This window comes from Schistocerca americana, chromosome 2, assembly GCF_021461395.2.
Source record: "Schistocerca americana isolate TAMUIC-IGC-003095 chromosome 2, iqSchAmer2.1, whole genome shotgun sequence".
NCBI lineage: Eukaryota > Metazoa > Arthropoda > Insecta > Orthoptera > Acrididae > Schistocerca > Schistocerca americana.
The window spans coordinates 220,121,628-220,142,968 of record NC_060120.1 but is presented as its reverse complement, the minus strand read 5'-3'; the positions used below and the strand labels follow the sequence as shown (position 1 = coordinate 220,142,968).

The window sequence follows — 21,341 nt, the reverse complement described above, 5'->3', positions numbered from 1 at the left end:
ATGGTACTAGCACCCAAAATTCGTCTTTTGCCGACCACCTTTTGATTACAGGTCACACGCCTAAAGCTGTTCGCGGTATCAGCATTTTGCACATAGAGAAAAAAGGGCATAGATTAGATATTTTCGAAGAACTAGACATTTTTAAACATCTTTCTCGAAATGATAGCCTTATTCTTAATGAGCAGCTACAATGGCGCTAGCTGCGCAGCATTTGTGCACCGCCGCCGTCAGTGTCAGCCAGTTTGCCGTGGCATACGGAGCTCCATCGCAGTCTTTAACACTGGTAGCATGCCGTGACAGCGTGGACGTGAACCGGATGTGCAGTTGACGGACTTTGAGCGAGGGCGTACAGTGGGCATGCGGGAGGCCGGGTGGACGTACCGCCGAATTGCTCAACACGTGGGGCGTGAGGTCTCCACAGTACATCGATGTTGTCGCCAGTGGTCGGCGGAAGATGCACGTGCCCGTCGACCTGGGACCGGACCGCAGCGACGCACGGATGCACGCCAAGACCGTAGGATCCTACGCAGTGTCGTAAGGGACCGCACCGCCACTTCCCAGCAAATTAGGGACACTGTTGCTCCTGGGGTATCGGCGAGGACCATTCGCAACCGTCTCCATGAAGCTGGGCTACGGTCCCGCACACCGTAAGGCCGTCTTCCGCTCACGCCCAAACATCGTGCAGCCCGCCTCCAGTGGTGTCGCGACAGGCGTGAACGGAGGGACGAATGGAGACGTGTCGTCTTCAGCGATGAGAGTCGCTTCTGCCTTGGTGCCAATGATGGTCGTATGCGTGTTTGGCGCCGTGCAGGTGAGCGCCACAATCAGGACTGCATACGACCGAGGCACACAGGGCCAACACCCGGCATCATGGTGTGGGGAGCGATCTCCTACACTGGCCGTACTCCACTGGTGATCGTCGAGGGGACACTGAATAGTGCACGGTACATCCAAACCGTCATCGAACCCATCGTTCTACCATTCCTAGACCGGCAAGGGAACTTGCTGTTCCAACAGGACAATGCACGTGTGCATGTATCCCGTGCCACCCAACGTGCTCTAGAAGGTGTAAGTCAACTACCCTGGCCAGCAAGATCTCCGGATCTGTTCCCCCATTGAGCATGTTTGGGACTGGATGAAGCGTCGTCTCACGCGGTCTGCACGTCCAGCACGAACGCTGGTCCAACTGAGGCGCCAGGTGGAAATGGCATGGCAAGCCGTTCCACAGGACTACATCCAGCATCTCTACGATCGTCTCCATGGGAGAATAGCAGCCTGCATTGCTGCGAAAGGGTGATATACACTGTACTAGTGCCGACATTGTGCATGCTCTGTTGCCTGTGTCTATGTGCCTGTGGTTCTGTCAGTGTGATCATGTGATGTATCTGACCCCAGGAATGTGTCAATAAAGTTTCCCCTTCCTGGGACAATGAATTCACGGTGTTCTTATTTCAATGTCCAGTAGTATATATATATATATATATATATATATATATATATATATATATATATATATATATATATATATATATATATATATATATATAGGCTGTATCATTCAGCCCTCTTTGGAATTCTATAACGAAGTTTTCATCCTTTAAACTGTATTACCTTGTCTGCTGCTGTAAAATAAAACAATGCCTTTTACTTCATGTACTAAATAATGTTCATCTTAACATTCATCTGTCTATATTCTTAATGTTAAGTAGCCTACTTGTATTTGCGGTTACTAGATGGCACTCTTGGTATAATGTTCACCTGCCCGCAGTTGCTAACGCGGGCGCCTCAGTCTGTTGTTACCTGTGGCTTGACATGTGTGAGCAGCCCATAATGGCTTGCCTTCCATGTTCTCTTTTTTTTTTTTTTAATTGTGGCTAAAACTTCACCACTTTCACACGTGACATGTAAGTACTGTTTCTTTCTTGTACTGTTAGTCAGTACTTACACATTTATAAAAAAATTCCCCATAATTTTTGAACTTATGTTATAGCCAGTTGGAGTGTTTTACTTCTGATTAAGGCACTCATAGTAGCTCCGAAACCAGTTCAAAAGACAATTTTTTCCGTCCGAGGGCTGTAATTGCTTTAATTTTAATTTGAAAGTAGTTCAGCTCAATGAGAAGCTTACTAGCTAGCTCGGAGCTCCCACGAGTCCTGCGTGAACTGAATGGCAATGTACTATGCGTACAGGAACCCTGTACAAGGCAAGGGAAAGTTTCTAGCCTCCCGCCCTATGCGGTAACGCTTGCGCGTCAGGAGGACTGTAAGGCGCCCGTCATAATCGTCAACCAAGAAACACACCCCGTTAAGGTAACTGAACTACGCACAGAGCACTTAGCCACGGTGGAAGTTTCGTACAAGGGTGACACATGGATCATCGCGTCCATGTATGCACAATGCTGCCATTGCATTGTTCCATTCGCGAAACACATCAGAGAGCTTGCACACTGTGCAGGAGGCAAAAAATTAATAATCTGCGCTGACATGAAAGCGAGATCCACCCTGTGGCACTCTAATACAATAGATGACAAAGGCAGAGTAGTCAACGACATCATACAAGAAACTGGACTCCTCGTAATAAATAAAGAAGGAAACAACCCCAGATCCATTGGACATGTCGGCTCTACATCTTACATAGACATCACTCTTGCGAACAATGCAGCAATCACCTTCACACGCGACTACACGACCACATTACAATGAGTGACCATAACGCCATAAGGTCATAACACTCACCCTCCATAACATACCTCACGTCAATACAGAAATAAAATTAAAACGACTGCTATTTAGTAAGACAGACTAGGACAAGGTTAGACAGACAATGCAAGAACACGCACTACATGACATCGATGGAAGTATCGACTACAGAGCACACACGCTTACAGACATCATCGCACGCACACACAGAACACCTACATACCATCAAGAAACACGAAATACCACGCTATTACCTGGACTACAAATCTGACACAACTCAAACAAGACACCAGACGTAAACGCAAATTTTTTATCAAAGAGTGGTCTCAGAAAGAGAAAGACAGATACGAATAAAATCATACCGGCTTACTAAGGACAGGTACAAACTAGAACTACAAAAGACGAGGAGGGACCACTAGAACGGACCCGTTGCAGCGCTAACACAGTGGGCCGCTAGTACGTGGGCCCACAGACTAAGACTGTCCACCGATAGAATTACCTTACGTCGTGGGTAAAGAAGAGCTCTGCTTCGACTATGGGGATGGGGGGGGGGGGGGGAAGGGTCCTTCAGCACAACGTCGGTCCATGCACTACGCGTTGTGATGGGGGTCTTCCCAATAGAGATAACTATTAGATACCGTACGACTATGTACTGGCTTAGGATAGGCAGACTAGACCAGGTTCGGCAGATCACTGGTGTATCACTTGAAACAACACTCCAACTCAGAGCATGGCGAGTGGATACCTGGCAGGGTGAGTGGGATAACAGTGATAAGGGCCGCCGAGTATACAGTTTCTTCCCTGACATCAGCGATAGACTAAAACTAAAACATATCCACACCAGCCGCCGTATGGTGCACTTCCTCACAGGTCACGGCCCTTATCCCACGCACTCGAGTCGCGTGAGTGTGCAACAGACAACCAGGCGCACATGCTGGGAAGAATGTTCCCCTGAACACACTGTCTTTTTCTCCAGGCAGCACACAAACATAAGACATACACTACACGGAAACCAAATACACATAAATAACTTACGAAACGACTAAGGTCTTGTACAGAAAATACCTACATAACAGACCATACGTAAGGCAAGCCGGTATACAAAGACAGCAGAGTGTCCACGGGATGGATGTCAGTGCGGAAACAACCAGCCACGACGATACTGCCGCTGCAAATGAAGCGTAACTTCAGGCGTCTCACGCACACCCAACAAGCCCAGAACAATCTGATGAAGGTGCAAAAGCTAAACACATTGAGGAGCAACGTGCACCAATTTGTACATATGTATCAAATCGGATAATTAGTAGAAAAGTAGGCACAGACAAGGGAATCGTGGGTGACGGTCATCGTCTTGAAGTGCATTCCAAGACCCTGGCCACCACCCACAACCTGGTGGCGGGAACCTCTACACTCTATCCTTCCCTATCTTCTGTTTTTTTTTTTTTAATTCTTCTTAATCATCACCATTTTGTATTTCACTTTCCCTTTTCAATTGTATTAAAGTTAAGATTTCTAAAATACTGCAAACAAAAATAAAAGAAATAAAAGCGAGAACAGCCCGCCTCCACATGGGGGGACACAGGCAACGGTGTTAGTGGAGGCGCGAGCCTGTGTGGTAACACACAGCCACCGAAAACAGTCACAGCGGCGAAGAGGCTTTTACAGACCCAGCATAAGAAATTAGAGGGTGGGTCATTAAACAAATGGCAGCAAGTGAAAAAAAATGTGTTCATAGCTTATAGCGTTACCGCTTTACATGGGCGCCCGACATGCTGCCACCTGGTTGGCCCGCTGGTTGTCCTGTGACTTTTGCTTGCCATGCCCTGAGACTTCAAAGACTTAAAGTTAATTTCCATTTATTACTATTTTTCTACAAGACTTGGCTGTTTTCTGTGGATACGACAGACAGGGTGTGTACTCGCTAGCCACCTCCATCATCGTTACCAGAACTTGCCACTATTTTTCAGAAGGAATGTTAGGGCCAGGGGACAAAAAATTCAATCGCCTCTGGGGAAATCACAAACATAATTTAACGCTGTGTAATTCCGCCCTTCGACTTGATAACCACCTGTATTCTGTTAGGAAGTGATTGCAGGTACGTGGCATCCAGTTTAAGCCATTCGCTAAGAATCTGATCGCACAGCTCCACCGAATTGCGGGGATGTTAATGTCGGCGTTTTAGCCCCCGTTCCAACATGTCCCACAGATTCTGTGTTTTGTTCAGGTCAGGTGATTTTGCGGGCCCATCAAGATGTAATAGGGGAGTGTTCATAAAACAAATCACAGATTCTTCCAAACCGATGAACTTTGCTGTTGTTGTTCTTATGTGGCTGTGAGAGCAATGGCGTCTTGTTAGGTGACCGACTCTAAATCTTACACTCTTTAACAGGTTCCGATGGACTTTCATTCACTGCCTGCAACAATTCCTGTCGGGTTTGGAAGCAATTTTGATCCGCAAGCCGTGAAACGCGTCTCTGGTCCCTCTCAATCAGGATCTTTTTCCGACCACAATTCGTGTTTCGCTGCCATGCGTGTTACACCACTGTTTGTAGACACGTTGAACTATCCGACAAAAAATACCAATAAATCCACACTGCATGGTCATAGACACAGCCAAACACGATTGCCCTTTTTTACCACTCTCTCGCGTCCTTAAGTTTACCTTTGTTTACGAGCAATGTTTGCTCGAAACATAAATGTTTCACTGATCGCTACTGCTTAAAACTCACGTAGAGGCAGTGCGTGTGCAGTTGAGTCTGTGATTCGATCGCTGCGCTAGCTGTAAAGGATTAACGATTCATCTACGTGTGGGTACTTCGTGACTAATTTTTTGTTTCCTAGTGAGCTTATAATACTTCCTTTGCAACTATATAGAACCCGCATTTAATCACTAGCTTAGTACCCGGGGTTGCGCAGGCAGATATTTACTCAACCTTCTAAAAGTCATTTCCTCCTTTCCTCTGTCCACCTCATCTTTGACCTCCTCAGTGTTCATCTTCTCCATGCCCTCTCTCTATCCACCTTCTCCATCCTTCACACTCTGCCCATTTCCTCCTGCCCCTCTCTGTCTCCTCCTCTTCCATTTCCTTGTCAATCTGCTCCTCCCCCTCTTTCCATTTGCTCCTTCCCCCTCTGTCCATCTCCATCTCCTGCTCTAATTCCATCTCCTCCTCCACTTCTCTTTGCCCATCTCTTTCTCCCTCTCTCCCTGTTCACCTCCTACCCTTTCCTGTCCATTTTCTCCTCTCCTCTCTCTGTCCAACTCTTTCTCTTCCCTTTCTCTGTCCATTTCCTCCTCCCCTCTGTCTGTTCATCTCCTTCACCTCCTCTCTCTGCCTCTCTTCCTCCTCTTGTCAATGTCATCCCCTCCTGTTTACTTCCTCTGTACATCTCCATCTCTCCCCTCTCTCTGTCACTTTCCCCATCCCCTACCTCTGTCCATCTCTTGTCCCACTTATCTTTGCCTACCTCCTCTTTACTCTTCGCCCTCTGTCCTTCAACCTCCTCCCCTTTTCTCTCTCCACATTATCACGCTAACCCAAATAAGAGGCTGACAGTTTTTAATCTACAATATTTGTTTCCATATTGTAAACAATATCTCTACAAAATTTGACTAAAATCGTTCCAGGCGTTTAAGATTACCTCTTACACTTGACTCTGCCCACATACGCATACGTTAAATATATTTCGACTTTACAAATAGATCCAGCGTTATGTGTGACTATTGTCTGCGAAATTTGTTGTGAATACACTTACTAGTAAAGAAATAATAAATAAAAACGTCCTACAGGATGCGGCAGTTTTTCGCACATCTCAGTGTTTATGACATCATATCTCCTGAAGTATGTGTTGCATGATGATATATTTTTCTAGGTACACTCAGTGGTACATTTGAATATTGTCTGAGAAAAGTGTGCGAAAAAGTTAGTAGCAATGAAGTCATAAATTAAAACGTCATACATGATGCCGCAGTTTTTAGTGCATCTCAGTATTTTATGTCATATCTCCTAAACTATGCCTTACAATTATATATTTTTGTTGGTACATACAACAACATATGTGGGTACTGTCTGCGAAATGTATTGTGAATAGAATTAGTAGCAAGACAGCAATAAATTTAAACGTCTTGCATGAAGCAGCAGTTTTTCACCCAGGTCAGTGTTTATGACGTCGTATCTCCTGAGTTAAGTGTCGCACAATGCTGAACTTTTTCTGGTACTTTCAGTGGTGTACATGAATACTGTCTGAAAAACATGACATGAATACAATTAGTAGTAAAGGAGTAATAAATTAAAACGTCGTGCTTGATGCGGCAATTATACTAACTTCGAAAATATAATAACTGATAAACTTCCTTTCGTTTCATCATTTTCTGGGGATTGTCAATGAGAAAATTGAAATCATGTGTTAAGTTTGTTGAAGTCTCTAAGTGCTCTCATTCTTAAATAATGGATGACAAAAGTAGGGATATTCGGACATCATGGGCTACACTGCTTTTTCATCGCCACGCCTTTGATTGATGGGTGGGTTTTAACCTCACAGCAATGATTTTCAGACAGTAAGAGACACGTGTACGAAGTTTGGTTGACCTCGGTCTAGTGGCTTTGGATGAGGTGTGTGACATACATGGATAGATATACAGGGTGACTTTTCCACCACCTACATACTCTAGGGATTGACCGGTGAGAGGATACGGAACAAAACAGGTCTAATGAACTTATGTCCGGAAATGCGTGGTTTCCGTACTAGAGACCATTTATTTCAATCATACATTATTACAGAGACTGCAGTTTAATATGCGCTGTGCCGTGCAGCCACAGCTACAGTATGTGTTGAAAATGGTTTCTATGTGCCGCAACACATGCATTTACGCGCCGTAGAATGATCTGTCTCGCACGTTCACATCTGCCAGGCTGCGTCCGAACAGTATCAAAGGCAGCATGAATACGCTGCTCCAGTGCCTCCCCAACTGGAATGTGCTTTACATACACGATATTTTTGAGATGGCCCCATATCTAGAAATCGCAAGGGTTGAGATCCGGTGAACGAGCAGGCCATGCAACTGGCCCGCTCGTCTGATCCATCGACCACGGAAGACGCGATTGAGATGCAATAAATGTAACTCCGTACTATGTCCGGAGTGCCAGACTTTGGCTGGTCGATTTCCAATAATAAAATACCGACAGCCGTTATTTTGGTTTTATCTGTTAGGGAACCAGTTTCGGCATTATATTTTGCCATGTCAAGGCCTGCTTATATCGATTAACGATACCGGTTGACAGTGCTGCATTGGTTTCTAACCAGGCCTGGAGATGGCATAATGTAATGCCGAAACTGGTTGCCTAGCAAATAAAACCAAAATAACGGCTATTGGTATATTATTATTGGCCATTGAGATGCGTCCGGACGTTAATGGCGAAGAGGGCTGGAGAGCCTCATGCAGCAGCTACATAGCCTTCGAATCATCAATGGCACTTCTTGCAGCAGGGGAGGCAAAGTACCCGCCAGAAACGCCGATAGTTCTGGCCTGTTAGGCGACGTGGAAGGAAGACTGGTCGCAAAATACGGTCGCCAATTATCCTGGCCCACCCATTCCGGCTGCACCGATGCTGATGATTCGCTGTCACCATATCGTCGGGGTTCTGCATACTAACCCACAGATGACTGTTATGGAAGTTGAAGATACCACTCCACGTAAGGTGAACAGGATAGATGGCACAAATCCAGGAATCGTGGTTGCCTGATGAAGAAACTAGTGACAAATTTGCTCTCGATGTCTGTCGCTAGTAAGCACTGCACACGCTGTAAGTGGTAAGGGCAGTAAGAACCGTCACGGAGAATGTTCCACGTGGTAGTCTGCCTTACCCTGTACTGGCGGGTCAACTGCCTGGTACTGACACGGTGGTCGTCTTCCACAACGTTAATCATATTTTTCTCCAAGTCTGGTGTCAGAACATTTCGGGTACGTCGTTCATGATTTCCTCCTTCCTAAAACGGCACTGACTCAGACAAACGGCGAAATCCGGCAGAAAACATTAATACTGTGGCTGGGTCGACTGGGATAGGTCTCCTGATACAACCCTGCTGCCCGCAGCCCGTTGCCATTTGCCTCTCGATTTGAATACGGAACAACGCTGTATCACATCCCTTACAAGACGAGTCAGCAGGAGAAGATAATCGGACACAATATTACCAATTACTATGGGAGGAGAGAGCGTTAGGGCATGACATATGATGAACAGTACCACTCTCTAGGAGTAAACCATACATACTGTAAATGTGGCTGCATGGTAGAGCGCGTATCAGATCACAGTCTCTGTAACAAAGTATGATAGAGTAGATGGTCTCTAGTACGCATTTCCGGACATAAGTTCATTAGACCTTTTTTGTTCCGTGTCCTATCATCGATCAACCCCAGAGTTTGTACATGGTGGAAAAACTCATCCTATACAGGGTGGTCCATTGATAGTGACCGGGCCAAATATCTCGCGAAATAAGCATCAACGAAAAAACTACAAAGAACAAAACTTGTCTAGCTTGAAGGGGGAAACCAGATGACGGTATGGTTGGTCCGCTAGATGGCGCTGCTATAGGTCAAACGGGTATCAACTGCGGTTTTTTTTAAATATGAACCCCCATTTTTATTAGATATTCGTGTAGTAGGTACGTACAGAAATATAAATGTTTTAGTTGGACCACTTTTTTCGCTTTGTGATAGATGGCGCTGTAATAGTCACAAACGTATAAGTACGTGGTATCACGTAACATTCTACCACTGCGGACGGTATTTGCTTCGTGATACATTACCCGTGTTAAAATGGACCGTTTACCAATTGCGGAAAAGGTCGATATCGTGTTGATGTATGGCAATTGTGATCAAAATGCCCAACGGGCGTGTGCTATATATGCTGTTCGGTATCCTGGACGACATCATCCAAGTGTCCAGACCGTTCGCCGGATAGTTACGTTATTTAAGGAAACAGGAACTGTTCAGCCACATGTGAAACGTCAACCACGACCAGCAACAAATGGTGATGCCCAAGTAGGTGTTTTAGCTGTTGTCGCGACTAATCCGCACATCAGTAGCAGACAAATTGCGCGAGAATCGGGAATCTCAAAGACGTCGGTGCTGAGAATGTTACATCAACATCGATTGCACCCGTACCATACTTCTATGCACCAGGATTTGCATGGCGACGACTTTGAACGTAGTGTACAGTTCTGCCACTGGGCACAAAAGAAATTACGGGACGATGACAGATTTTTTGCACGCGTTCTGTTTTGCGACGAAGCGTCATTCACCAACAGCGGTAACGTAGACCGGCATAATATGCACTATTGGGCAACGGAAAATCCACGATGGCTGTGACAAGTGGAACACCAACGACCTTGGCGGGTCAATGTATGGGAGGAAGAATAATTGGCCCCCATTTTATCGATGGTAATCTAAGTGGTCCAATGTATGCTGATTTCCAACGTAATGTTCTACCGATGTTACTACAAGATGTTACACTGCATGACAGAATGGAGATGTACTTCCAACATGATGGATGTGAAGCACATAACTCGCGTGCGGTTGACGCGGTATTGAATAGCATATTTCATGACAGGTGGATTGGTCGTCGAAGCACCATAACATGGCCCGCACGTTCACTGTATCTGACGTCCCCGGATTTCTTTCTGTGGGGAAAGTTGATGGATATTTGCTATCGTGATCCACCGACAACGCCTGACAACATGCGTCAGCGCATTGTCAATGCATGTGCGAACATTACGGAAGGCGAAGTACTCGCTGTTGACAGGAATGTCGTTACACTTATTGCCAAACACACTGAGGTTGACGGACATCATTTTGAGCATTTACTGCATTAATGTGGTATTTACAGGTAATCACGCTGTAACGGCATGCGTTCTCAGGAATGATAAGTTCACAAAGGTACATGTATGGCATTGGAACAACCGAAATGAAATGTTCAAACGTACCTACGTTCTGTATTTTAATTTGGAAAACCTGCCTGTTACCAACTGTTAGTCTAAAACTGTAAGCCATATGTTTGTGACTATTACAGCGCCATCTATCACAAAGCGAAAAAAATGGTCCAACAAAAACATTCGTATTTCTTTACGTACTACACGAATACGTAATTAAAAATGGGGGTTCCTATTTTAAAAAACGCAGTTGATATCCGTTTGACCTATGGCAGCGCCATCTAGCGGGCCATCCATAGCGGCATCTGGTTTCCCCCTTCAAGCTAGACAAGTTTCGTTCTTTGTAGTTTTATCGTTTGACGCTTATTTCGTGAGATATTTGGCCCGGTCACGATCAATGGACCACCCTGTATACGTAAATCCATCTTTATAATCTGTGTGGATTCCGAGGCGAGTAGAAGATGTTTCCATTGCCAGCGGCGGTCCTACACTGTATTAGTCACGTTGATGTGTTGTGTCTGCGGTGTTTCCGCATTTTTATCACCTCCTCGTACGAAGATGAACACGGAGGCGGCGAGTGTAGAGGTGGTGCTTGGCGCGCCCGCAGGCAGCGAGCCCACGACGTCCTCGCCGGCCACCGGCGGCGGTGGCGCGTCGCCCGCGGCGGGGGACGGCTGCCGCGGGGTGCGCTGCGACCTGGGCGCCACCTGCGAGCTGGACGAGGAGCAGCGGCCGCGCTGCGCCTGCCGCTTCAGCTGCCCGCCGGCGCCCGCGGGCCCGCGCGACGGCTGGCTGTGCGCCTCGGACGGCGCGCTGCACCCCAGCCTCTGCCACCTGCGGCACGCCGGCTGCCTCGCCGGCGACGAGCTGCGCCTGCGGCCCAGGGAGCTCTGCGTCGGTGAGGCGACACACCCCATACTTTTCCTCTGTGTTTCACACGCACACACATTCACCTTAGCGAAAGTTTCACCCAGACTATACGAAGAACGAGAAAGAAGACATTAGCGTTTAACGTCCCATAGACTGTCTTTCAAATTCTGAAGGTGGCAGGGGTAAAATACAGGGAGCGAAATGCTATTTACAATTTTTACAGAAAGCAGATGGCAGTTATAAGAGTCGACGGGCATGAAAGGGAAGCACTGGTTGGGAAGGGACTGAGACAGGGTTGTAGTCTATCCCCGATGTTATTCAATCTGTATATTGAGCAAGCAGTAAAGGAAACAAAAGAAAAATTCGGAGTAGGTATTAAAATCCACGGAGAAGAAGTAAAACCTTTGTTGTTCACCGATGACATTGTAATTCTGTCAGAGACAGCAAAGGACTTGGAAGACCAGTTGAACGGAATGGACAGTGTCTTGAAAGGAGGATATAAGATGAACATCAACAAAAGCAAAACGAGGATAATGGAATGTAGTCGAATTAAGTCGGGTGATGGTGACGGAATTAGATTAGGAAATGAGACACTTAAAGTAGTAAAGGAGTTTTGCTATTTGGGGAACAAAATAACTGATGATGGTCGAAGTAGAGAGGGTGGCAAGGAAAGCGTTTCTGAAGAAGAGAAATTTGTTAACATCGAGTATAGATTTAAGTGTCAGGAAGTCTTTTCTGAAAGTATTTGTATGGAGTGTAGCCATTTATGGAAGTGAAACGTGGACGATAAATAGTTTGGACAAGAACTGAAGCTTTCGAAATGTCGTGCAACAGAAGAATGTTGAAGATTAGATGGGTAGATCGTATAACTAATGAGGAGGTATTGAATAGAATTCGGGAGAAGAGGAGTTTGTGGCACAACTTGACTAGAAGAAGGGGTCGGTTGGTAGGAAATGTTCTGAGGCATCAAGGTATCAGCGTGGAGGGTAAAAATCGTAGAGGGAGACCAAGAGATGAATACACTAAGCAGATTCAGAGGGATGTAGGGTGCAGTAGATACTGGCAGATGAAGCAGCTTGCACAGGCCGCGCGGGATTAACCGAGAGGTCTAGGGCGCTGCAGTCATGGACTGTACAGCTGGTCCCGGCGGAGATTCGAGTCCTCCCTCGGGCGTGTGTGTGTGTGTGTGTGTGTGTTCGTCCTTAGGATAATTTAGGTTACGTAGTGTGTAAGCTTACCGACTGATGGCCTTAGCAGTTACGTCCCATAAGATTTAACACACATTTGAACATTTTTGAGCTTGCACGGGTTAGAGTAGCATGGAGAGCTGCATCAAACCAGTCTCAGGACTGAAGACCACAACAACCACAACATTCTGTCGAGGAGCTCCTGGAAGAGCTGAAAAATTAAGCAAATTCCACTGTTACATTGTTGATTTTCTTTATTTAAACTTACGACTTGTCGCCTGAATGTGTTTCTTATATTTCATTTTATCTGTTTCTACTATCGTGTTATAATTTCATGTATTGACTCGTTCCATGACCATGGAGACTTCTCCTTAATTTGGTCCCACGGAACAATGAATAAATAAAAACAAAAAAAAAACAACAGACAACGAAGTCACTAGATGGAGCACACGCTCGGATTGGGGAAGGGTGGAGAAGGAAATCAACTGTGGCCTTTCAAAGGAACCATCCCAGCATTTTCTTAAAGCAATTTACGCAAATCACAGAAAACCTAAATCAGGAAGACAGGACGTGGATTTGAATCTTCGCCCTCTTGAATGCGAGTCCAGTATGCACTACGCGACATCGATCTGAACAAAGAAAGAGTATCGATGGTTCGGCATATACTAAAAGATAGCTGTTATGAAACATAGATACTTGTCTGATTTGTCATATAAAGCGGTCGCTGTGGCCGAGCGGTTCTGGGCGCCTCAGTCCGGAACCGCGCTCCCGCTACGCTCGCAGGTTCGAATCCTGCCTCAGGCATGGATGTGTGTGATTTCCTTAGGTTAGTTAGGGGCTGATGACCTCAGATGTTTTAGTCCCATAATGCTTAGAGCCATTTGAACCATTTTGTCATATAAAAGATTCATGTTCGTAATGAAATTTCATAAAAACTGACTGAGCACTTAAATTAATCAAAATGGTAGATTAAACCGAGCAAGTAGAATCACTTTATAAATTTCAAAGATAAACTGATAAATAATTATCGATCGAAAATCAACGATCAGAGGGTACGCCTCTGTGAACGAAATCTAGTGCACATTCTAAATCAGTGTTTCTTTTGGGATGTGCGGAACACTGAGAGTAGTTGACTAACAGCTTACGTATATCACTAACCATGTAACCAATCTGCGTCTAGGATCAGTATAAATTTTTTTCTTCTACTTAACCCTAGAACACATTGTTACTAAAACATCGTAAGTCTTACAACTCGACATTTTATTCAAAAGAAGTCATAATTTATACTAGGGTCGTTGCGAAAGTAATGCCTCCAAGTTTTATTCACGGATACTAAAGGAGATACATAAATACAATGGCAGAACTAAATAGAGCAATATTTCAGCTTCAGACTGTCATTTTTCCTTGCAGTCACTACCATTCGTTATGCACCTTCGTCAACGATGAACCAGAGCCTGCAGGTCTCGCTTGTAAAAATCGGAACCAGATCAGGCTAACCACTTCCTTACGGCTTTGACAACAGCATCCGAGTCTTGATAATGTTCGCCACGTAGACCATTTTTCAGAGTCCCAAAGAGATGGAAGTCTGTAAATCTAAATCGTAATTGTCTGGTGGATGCGGTAAGACAGTCCAGCCAAATTTTGCAGTGAGTTTCGTGGTCGCAAAACTGGTATGGGGCCTGGCGTTACCATTTCGCATGTGAAAATTGGTTTTCTTGTCTGGCCTTATGCTGGAAACTCGGGAGCCGACCGGTGTGATCGATTGCTTCTAGGCGCTTCAGTCTGGAACCGCGCGACTTCTCCGGTCGCAGGTTCGAATCCTGCCTCGGGCATGGATGTGTGGTATGTACTTAGGTTAGTTAGGTTTAAGTAGCTCTAAGTTCTAGGGGATTGATGACCTCAGATGTTAAGTCCCATAGTGCTCAGAGCCATTTGAACCATTTTTTTATAAATATAAATAAGTTACGGTTCATATATTTTGCACTCATTTTAAACTGCAACCAACAAAACGAAACATTCAACTCACACACTGTTTATCTATACACTGTGCAAAAGTGAACTGATTACTGATTCGACACCACTACCAGAGATGTCGCTGCGTACGTTACATTTAAAATTATGGCGTACACTTTCTTGTGGAACTGACTGGAAATGTCATTAATAGTATAACAACCAAGGTATAAAACTGAAAATTTTTTCTGATTTCAAGGCGTAATACACTGAAGCGTCAAAAAATTGGTACTGACATGCGTATTCAAATACAGAGATATATAAACAGGCAGAATATGGCGCTGCTGTGCGCAACGCCTATATAAGACAAAAAGTGTCTGGCGCAGTTGTTAGACCGACTACCTCAGCTTTTAAGTCCCGTAGTGCTCAGAGCCCTTTTTTGGAAATTCGGGCTTTTGGCTTAATCAGTGTCGTCTTGTGGCGTACTGAATTAACAGTTTCTCCAGGTTCCAGGACATCCAAATGAACCACACCCTGGCTAACCCAAAAGACTGTGAACACCACTTTACTTGCAGACGGCTGTCTCTTGAATTTTTTCTTTGACGGAGAATTCGCATGTCGCCATTCCACGGACTGTCTTTTGGATTCCGGCTCGCAGTGGTAACACCAAGTGTCATCTCCAGTGATGATGCTATTCACAGTATTGTCACCTTCAGCTTCATATTGGTCCGGTAGGTTCCGACAAATTTCCATTCGCTGAGTTTTTTGTTCTTCTGTAATCATCCGCGGGACCCGTCTTGCAGAGACTTTGCAATAACCAAGGTATTCCAAAGTTATTTCCAAGGCATTACAGCCAACATCCAGCTATGTACACAACTCTCTGGTCGTTGTCCGCCAATCAGCACGGACGAGTTGATCAAGACACTCTTCACTGCTAGGGATGACAGCTGTGCAGGGTCGACCGGTCCGTGGCTTGTCCTGCATACCCTTTTCACCACCTTAAAAATAGCGTTCCCATCGCCTCACATTGCTCACGTCTACTGAATCATCTCCATATATCTTTCGCACGCCTCGAAGGATTTCAATCGGCACAATTTCTTCAGCAGTGAGGAAATCAATCACACATCATAGTTTTATACACGCGTCCATATCAACCTCCATTTTGGAACACTCCTCTGCTGGCGCCAACTACCGCAGAATAACGTAACCACCTTCAAATGAAAGAGAGAGGTTCAAGCATTAGCACTACACCAACGGCATCTGGCGCGGACATCCAAAGTCACCACAAAAAAAAAAAAAAAAAAAAAAAAAAAAAAAAAAAAAAAAAAAAAAAAAAAAGGAGGCATTACTTTCGGAACGACTCTCATAGTTTATGCGCTATTTAATCAAATTGATAAGGTCTACAATGGTATGTCTTATACAAAATAAGTACAAAATATCCTGTTTTATAACTTAAAACTGTGACAACACCAGATTGGTGGGAACTGCGAACTGGCACCAACTACAATCGCAAATTTTACGAGGGATGAGTACTCTAGCTTTAAAAAAGGAAATAAATGGGACTGTTTACCAAAGAAAAGGACGTAGGATGTATCCTAAGAAACATAGACAGGCATGCATTGGATAACTTACTAGCAATAGACTAAAAGTCAATTAAAATTGGACTGAACATTTATTATTTCCAGGATTTTTGAAAGAGAGCACGAAACACTTACATTAGAACACAGTGAGTTTCTGGCCCCTCATTTACTAAATAGATGAGTCAGAAATTAATAAAATGTTTTCCTTCATTAACCCATTAACAATTTATAAGTTCTAAAATAGAGATAGTTTGATGTACAGGTACCACGCACATGTTTCCACATGTACAGTAGCAAGACACAGAAAAAAATGAAACGAGAAGTGTTAAGCATGCACCATAATTAAGTGTAGTCGACAAAAAGGTTTGTTCCTACCAGTTAAGGATGACTAATGAACAGACAAGAAATCGCAAACGTAAAACTAGCCATGCCCAGAGTTTCATACACACAGAACAGTCACCTAGGGGAAAGAGTCACTGAACGATGCGAACAGCCAGTAATATAAATCGGAATTAACACACACGGGAATTCAATTTAGTTTAAATCGTACGGGTACAGAAAGAAACTGACAAACGATGAGCTAAGCACTCATTCGTTTTTCAATGCGTGGTTCAAGTTACACAAGCAAGACAATGGAATACATCTGAATAATGAAAAATTTGTTGCTCCAAAGAAAATTGGAAATTTATTGCAAAATAACTGCAAAATAAAACAGAGCCACAGAACTGAAGGCTATCTAATCGACGTAGAAACACGCAGAGTCGACCAGACGCTTATGAAATAGAAATTGCTGAGCAAAATAAAGTTAATAAAACAAGAATAATAACGCAAGAAACAAAAACAGAAGCAGATTCCCACTGAAATAAACAAGCTGAAGCCGAGCGTAGTTCGTCCACTACTCTTCCACATTCCTAAGTTCCGAACAAAGCAACTATCTACGAAAATCGAATAATGGCGTAAGTCGAGCACTCCCTATGTTCAGTAAACTATAGCACATGATTGCCAAGAGCCGGCCGGTGTGGCCGTGCGGTTCTAAGCGCGTCAGTTTGGAACGGCGTGACCGCTACGGTCGCAGGTTCGAATCCTGCCTCGGGCATGGATGTGTGTGGTGTCCTTAGGTTAATTAGGTTTAAGTAGTTCTAAGTTCTAGGGAACTGATGACCTCAGTAGTTAAGTCCCATAGTGCTCAGAGCCATTTGAACCATTTTGATTGCCAAGACCTACGGCTATCAAAGAAATGGATTAATACTTCGGCTAGGCTGAAACTCACACAATCTCAGTCACCATACTAAAGCTACTGTAGACCAGTCACGAGCAACGTAACTCATCAAGGTAACAAGTGCCTGAGCACGCTAGCAAAATCGAGGTCTACGTAGGTAGCGAAGTGGCTAGAAAAAAGCCTTTCATTTAATACGTCATTTAAAGAGAGGAGGAATGGAAAAGAAATATAGGAATACAACACTAAAACTTCATAAAGAAGGCCGCGGAAGGTAGAGAAACACAGATTCTTAATGAATCTACGTATATACTCGAAATACAGTCATGAAACGGAATAGTTGTAGAAAATGTGTGGAACTGCTGGCTGATAAGGACACGCTCAGCTGCTCAATCTTTATCGCAGCATGATTTACTAAAACACCAAAAGTGTCGTTTACTAACGATTTGTAAAATAAAATTAACTTCAGTAATACATTATGAAATGGCTGATATAGAGTTGTTTAAATACAAAATCCAATCACAGATTCACGTAATTCTAACACTGACGTGGAACAAGTTATGTTTGTATTTAATGAACCATAAACACAAAAGCCTTTGTAAAATGCAAACTTCCACGGCCGGAAATGTCACAACTAATAAAATGTTCCGGGCTATTATGCCGTGGTCTAATGTATTTCACCTTAAAATCAAACGTTTCACTCCCATCTGCGGAGGAAATTTTCAAGGAAGATCGTAGCTTGGTTGAATGTCCGATTCACACCCTGGCTCGCTACTAACTGGAGCAACATTGCGCTTCCGAGTGCCTCCTCGCAGTGGCGTGACGTCACATGTTTCGAATACGCGAGAGTAATTGGCCGTTGTCGACTGCCGTCGTCCACTGTTGCTGTCACCCCATGGTGGAAGATTGATTCACATCTTCTTCAGCACCGGAATCTAGATGTCATTCAGTTTCACACCTTCCTCTTTCCTCTTGAAATTCCTGGTTTTTTTTTACAATCTCTATGGTCTCTCTGTACAACCTTTCATGGTATCCATTTGTGAAAGCCAATATTTGAGTCCTGCCAAAATGAATGTGGTAGTCTCCTAGCTACAAAGCACATTCCCAACCGCTGAACTGTCAATCTCCCCTCTTCTGCAGTTGCCCTGGAGCTCTTCTAGTCGTTTTTTGACAGTACTTTTTGTCGTACCCTCGTGCATCTCCCACAACTACACGGAATCCTATAAATTCCTGCTTTTTTCCAGCGGTTGGCGAGCATCCTTGGCCGATTTTAGGTGATATTGTATCTTTTGGGTGGGTTTGTAGATTACCCAAATGTTCCACTTTTTCAAGTAGCGGCCTTAATGAACGGCTGGAAAACTTTTGGTTTCACCCTAGCGTGATAGCAACAGCGGACGGCGGCAGTCGACAATGGCCAATGGCGCTCGGTATTCAAAACATTTGACGTCACGCCACTGCGCGGAAGCGGAATTTTGCTGTAGTCAGCGGCGAGCCATGGTGTGAATCAGACGTTCCAGTAAGCTACGATCCTCACTGAAAATATCCTCCGCTCATGGGAACGAAACGTTATAGGGTGAAATCCATTCAGCCACGGCATGAGAGCCCGGAACATATTATTAACTGTTAGACTGCCAATTCAGGGTGGCACACCACCAGTCCGTAATGCCAGTTTGTCTGCCGTAATCGTCGTAATACGAAAGAAAAAAGTTCATCCGTCCCCTAGGAGGCAGTAATTAGTAACAAGAGCGGAAAACAGCATGAAAGGAAGAGGAGATACATTGTTTGACAGTATGAATGGAAAGGACGCTATGCGAGGCAAATCTTTCCAAAATAGCTTCGGCTCACAGAGCAGACTGCGGACTCGCATGGTTTCGGCGATCGCCGTAGCCGTGTGCATCCTCTGGCGACGCGGCCAGTTCGCTATCGTGATTACTCCATACACATCTGATTTTAAGTGACGGCTTTCATTCTTTCGCCTGTGTAAGGCAGCAGCTCGACGTGGCAAGTACAAGTCGTTGGAAGTCCCCTGCAGAAAACTTGACCCAGCCTGCCTCTACAGCCGTCCATAACTGCGAAAGATTTTCCGGTGCAAGAGTTTTTTCACGAACTGACTCTCGATTATGTACTGTAAATGTTCAACGGGATTCACGTCTGGCGATCTGGCAGGCCAAAGCATTTGCTCGAACTGTCCAGAATGTTGAAACTTCCTGCCAGATTAAAACTGTGTGCCGGACCGAGACTCGAACTCGGGACCTTTGCCTTTCGCGGGCAAGTGCTCTGCCATCTGAGCTACCCAAGCACGACTCACCCCCCGTCTTCACAGCTTCACTTCTGCCAGTACCTCGTCTCCTACCTTCCAAACTTTACAGAAGCCCTCCTGCGAACCTTGCAGAACTAGCACTCCTGAAAGAAAGGACATTGCGAAGACATGGCTTAGCCACAGCCTGGGGGATGTTTCCAGAATGAGATTTTCACTCTGCAGCGGAGTGTGCTCTGATATGAAACTTCCTGGCGGATTAAAACTGTGTGCTGGACCGAGACTCGAACTCGGGACCTTTGCCTTTCGCGGGCAAGTGCTCTACCATCAGAGCTACCCAAGCATGACTCACGCCCCGTCCTCACGGCTTTACTTCTGCCAGTACCTTGTATCCTACCTTCCAAACTTTCGAGTCTCGGTCAGGCACACAGTTTTAATCTGCCAGGAAGTTTCATATCAGCGCACACTCCGCTACAGAGTGAAAATGTCATTCTGTCCAGAATGTTCTCCAAACCAATCGCGAACAGGTGTGGCACTGTGACATGACGCACTGTCATCCGCAAAAATTCTATCGTTGTTTGGGAACAAGAAGATCATGAGTGGCTTCAAATGGTCTCCAAGTATCCATACGGGCGGTCCAGTCCGTGTGAACACAGCCCACTTCATTATGGAGCCACCATCAGCTTACACAGTGCCTTGTTCACAACTTAGGTCCACGGCTTCGTGGGGTCTTCTCCACACTCGAAAGCTATCATCAGCTCCTACCAACTGAAATCGCGACTCATCTGACCAGGTCAAGACTTTCCAGTTGTCTAGAATCCAACCGATGCGGTCACGAGCCCGGGAGTGGCGCTGCAGGCGACGTCACGGTTGGTTGGTTGATTTAGGGGAGCAGAGCAAACAGCGAGTCATCGGTCCCATCGGATTAGGGAAGAAGGGTGGGGAAGAAAGTCGGCCGTGTCCTTTCAAAGTAACCATCCTGGCATTTGGCTAAGTGATTTAAGGAAATCATGGGGAACCTCAGTCAGGATGGTCGGACGCGGGCTTTAATGGTCGCGTCCCCCCCGAATGCGAGTCCAGTGTGCTAGCCACTGCCCCATGTCACTCACTGGCGACGTTATGCTTCTAGCAAAGGCACTCGTGTTAGTCGATCTACTACCATAGCCCATTAACGCCTAATTTCGCCGCACTGTCCTAACGGATATTTTCGTAATAGATCCCACATTCAGTTCTGATATTATTTGGCACAGTGTTACTTTTCTGTTAGCAGTGACTATGCAAAATGCAGCTGCGCTCAGTCTTTAAGCGAAAGCCGTCGGCCACTGTGATATCCGTGGTAACAGATAATGCCCGAAAATTGATATTCTCGTCACACTCTTGACACTGTGTATCTCGGAATATTGTAATCCCTGACGCTTTCTGAAATCGTATGTCCCATGTGGCTAGCTCCAACTGGCATCCTGCTTTCAAAATTCCGATCGTGCGGCCATAAACAAGTCGGAAATCTTTTTATATGACTCACCTAAGTACAAACATCATCTCCGCCACTGGACTGCCCTTTTATACCTTGTGTATTTGATACTACCAACATCTGTATACCTGTATGTGCATATTGCTATCCCATGACTTTTGTCACGGCAGTATAATGTCACA

General features: G+C 45.1%; 1 protein-coding gene across 1 annotated transcript in view; it reads left to right on the top strand.

Annotated features, from left to right (window-relative positions):
- Positions 1-21,341, top strand: part of LOC124593905 (agrin-like) — a 669,506-nt gene that overhangs the window by 412,817 nt on the left and 235,348 nt on the right. Inside the window, exon 9 of the mRNA XM_047132256.1 lies at positions 11,236-11,526. Within this exon, the coding sequence (XP_046988212.1) occupies positions 11,236-11,526 (291 nt within the window). The remainder of the gene's footprint in view (positions 1-11,235; positions 11,527-21,341) is intronic.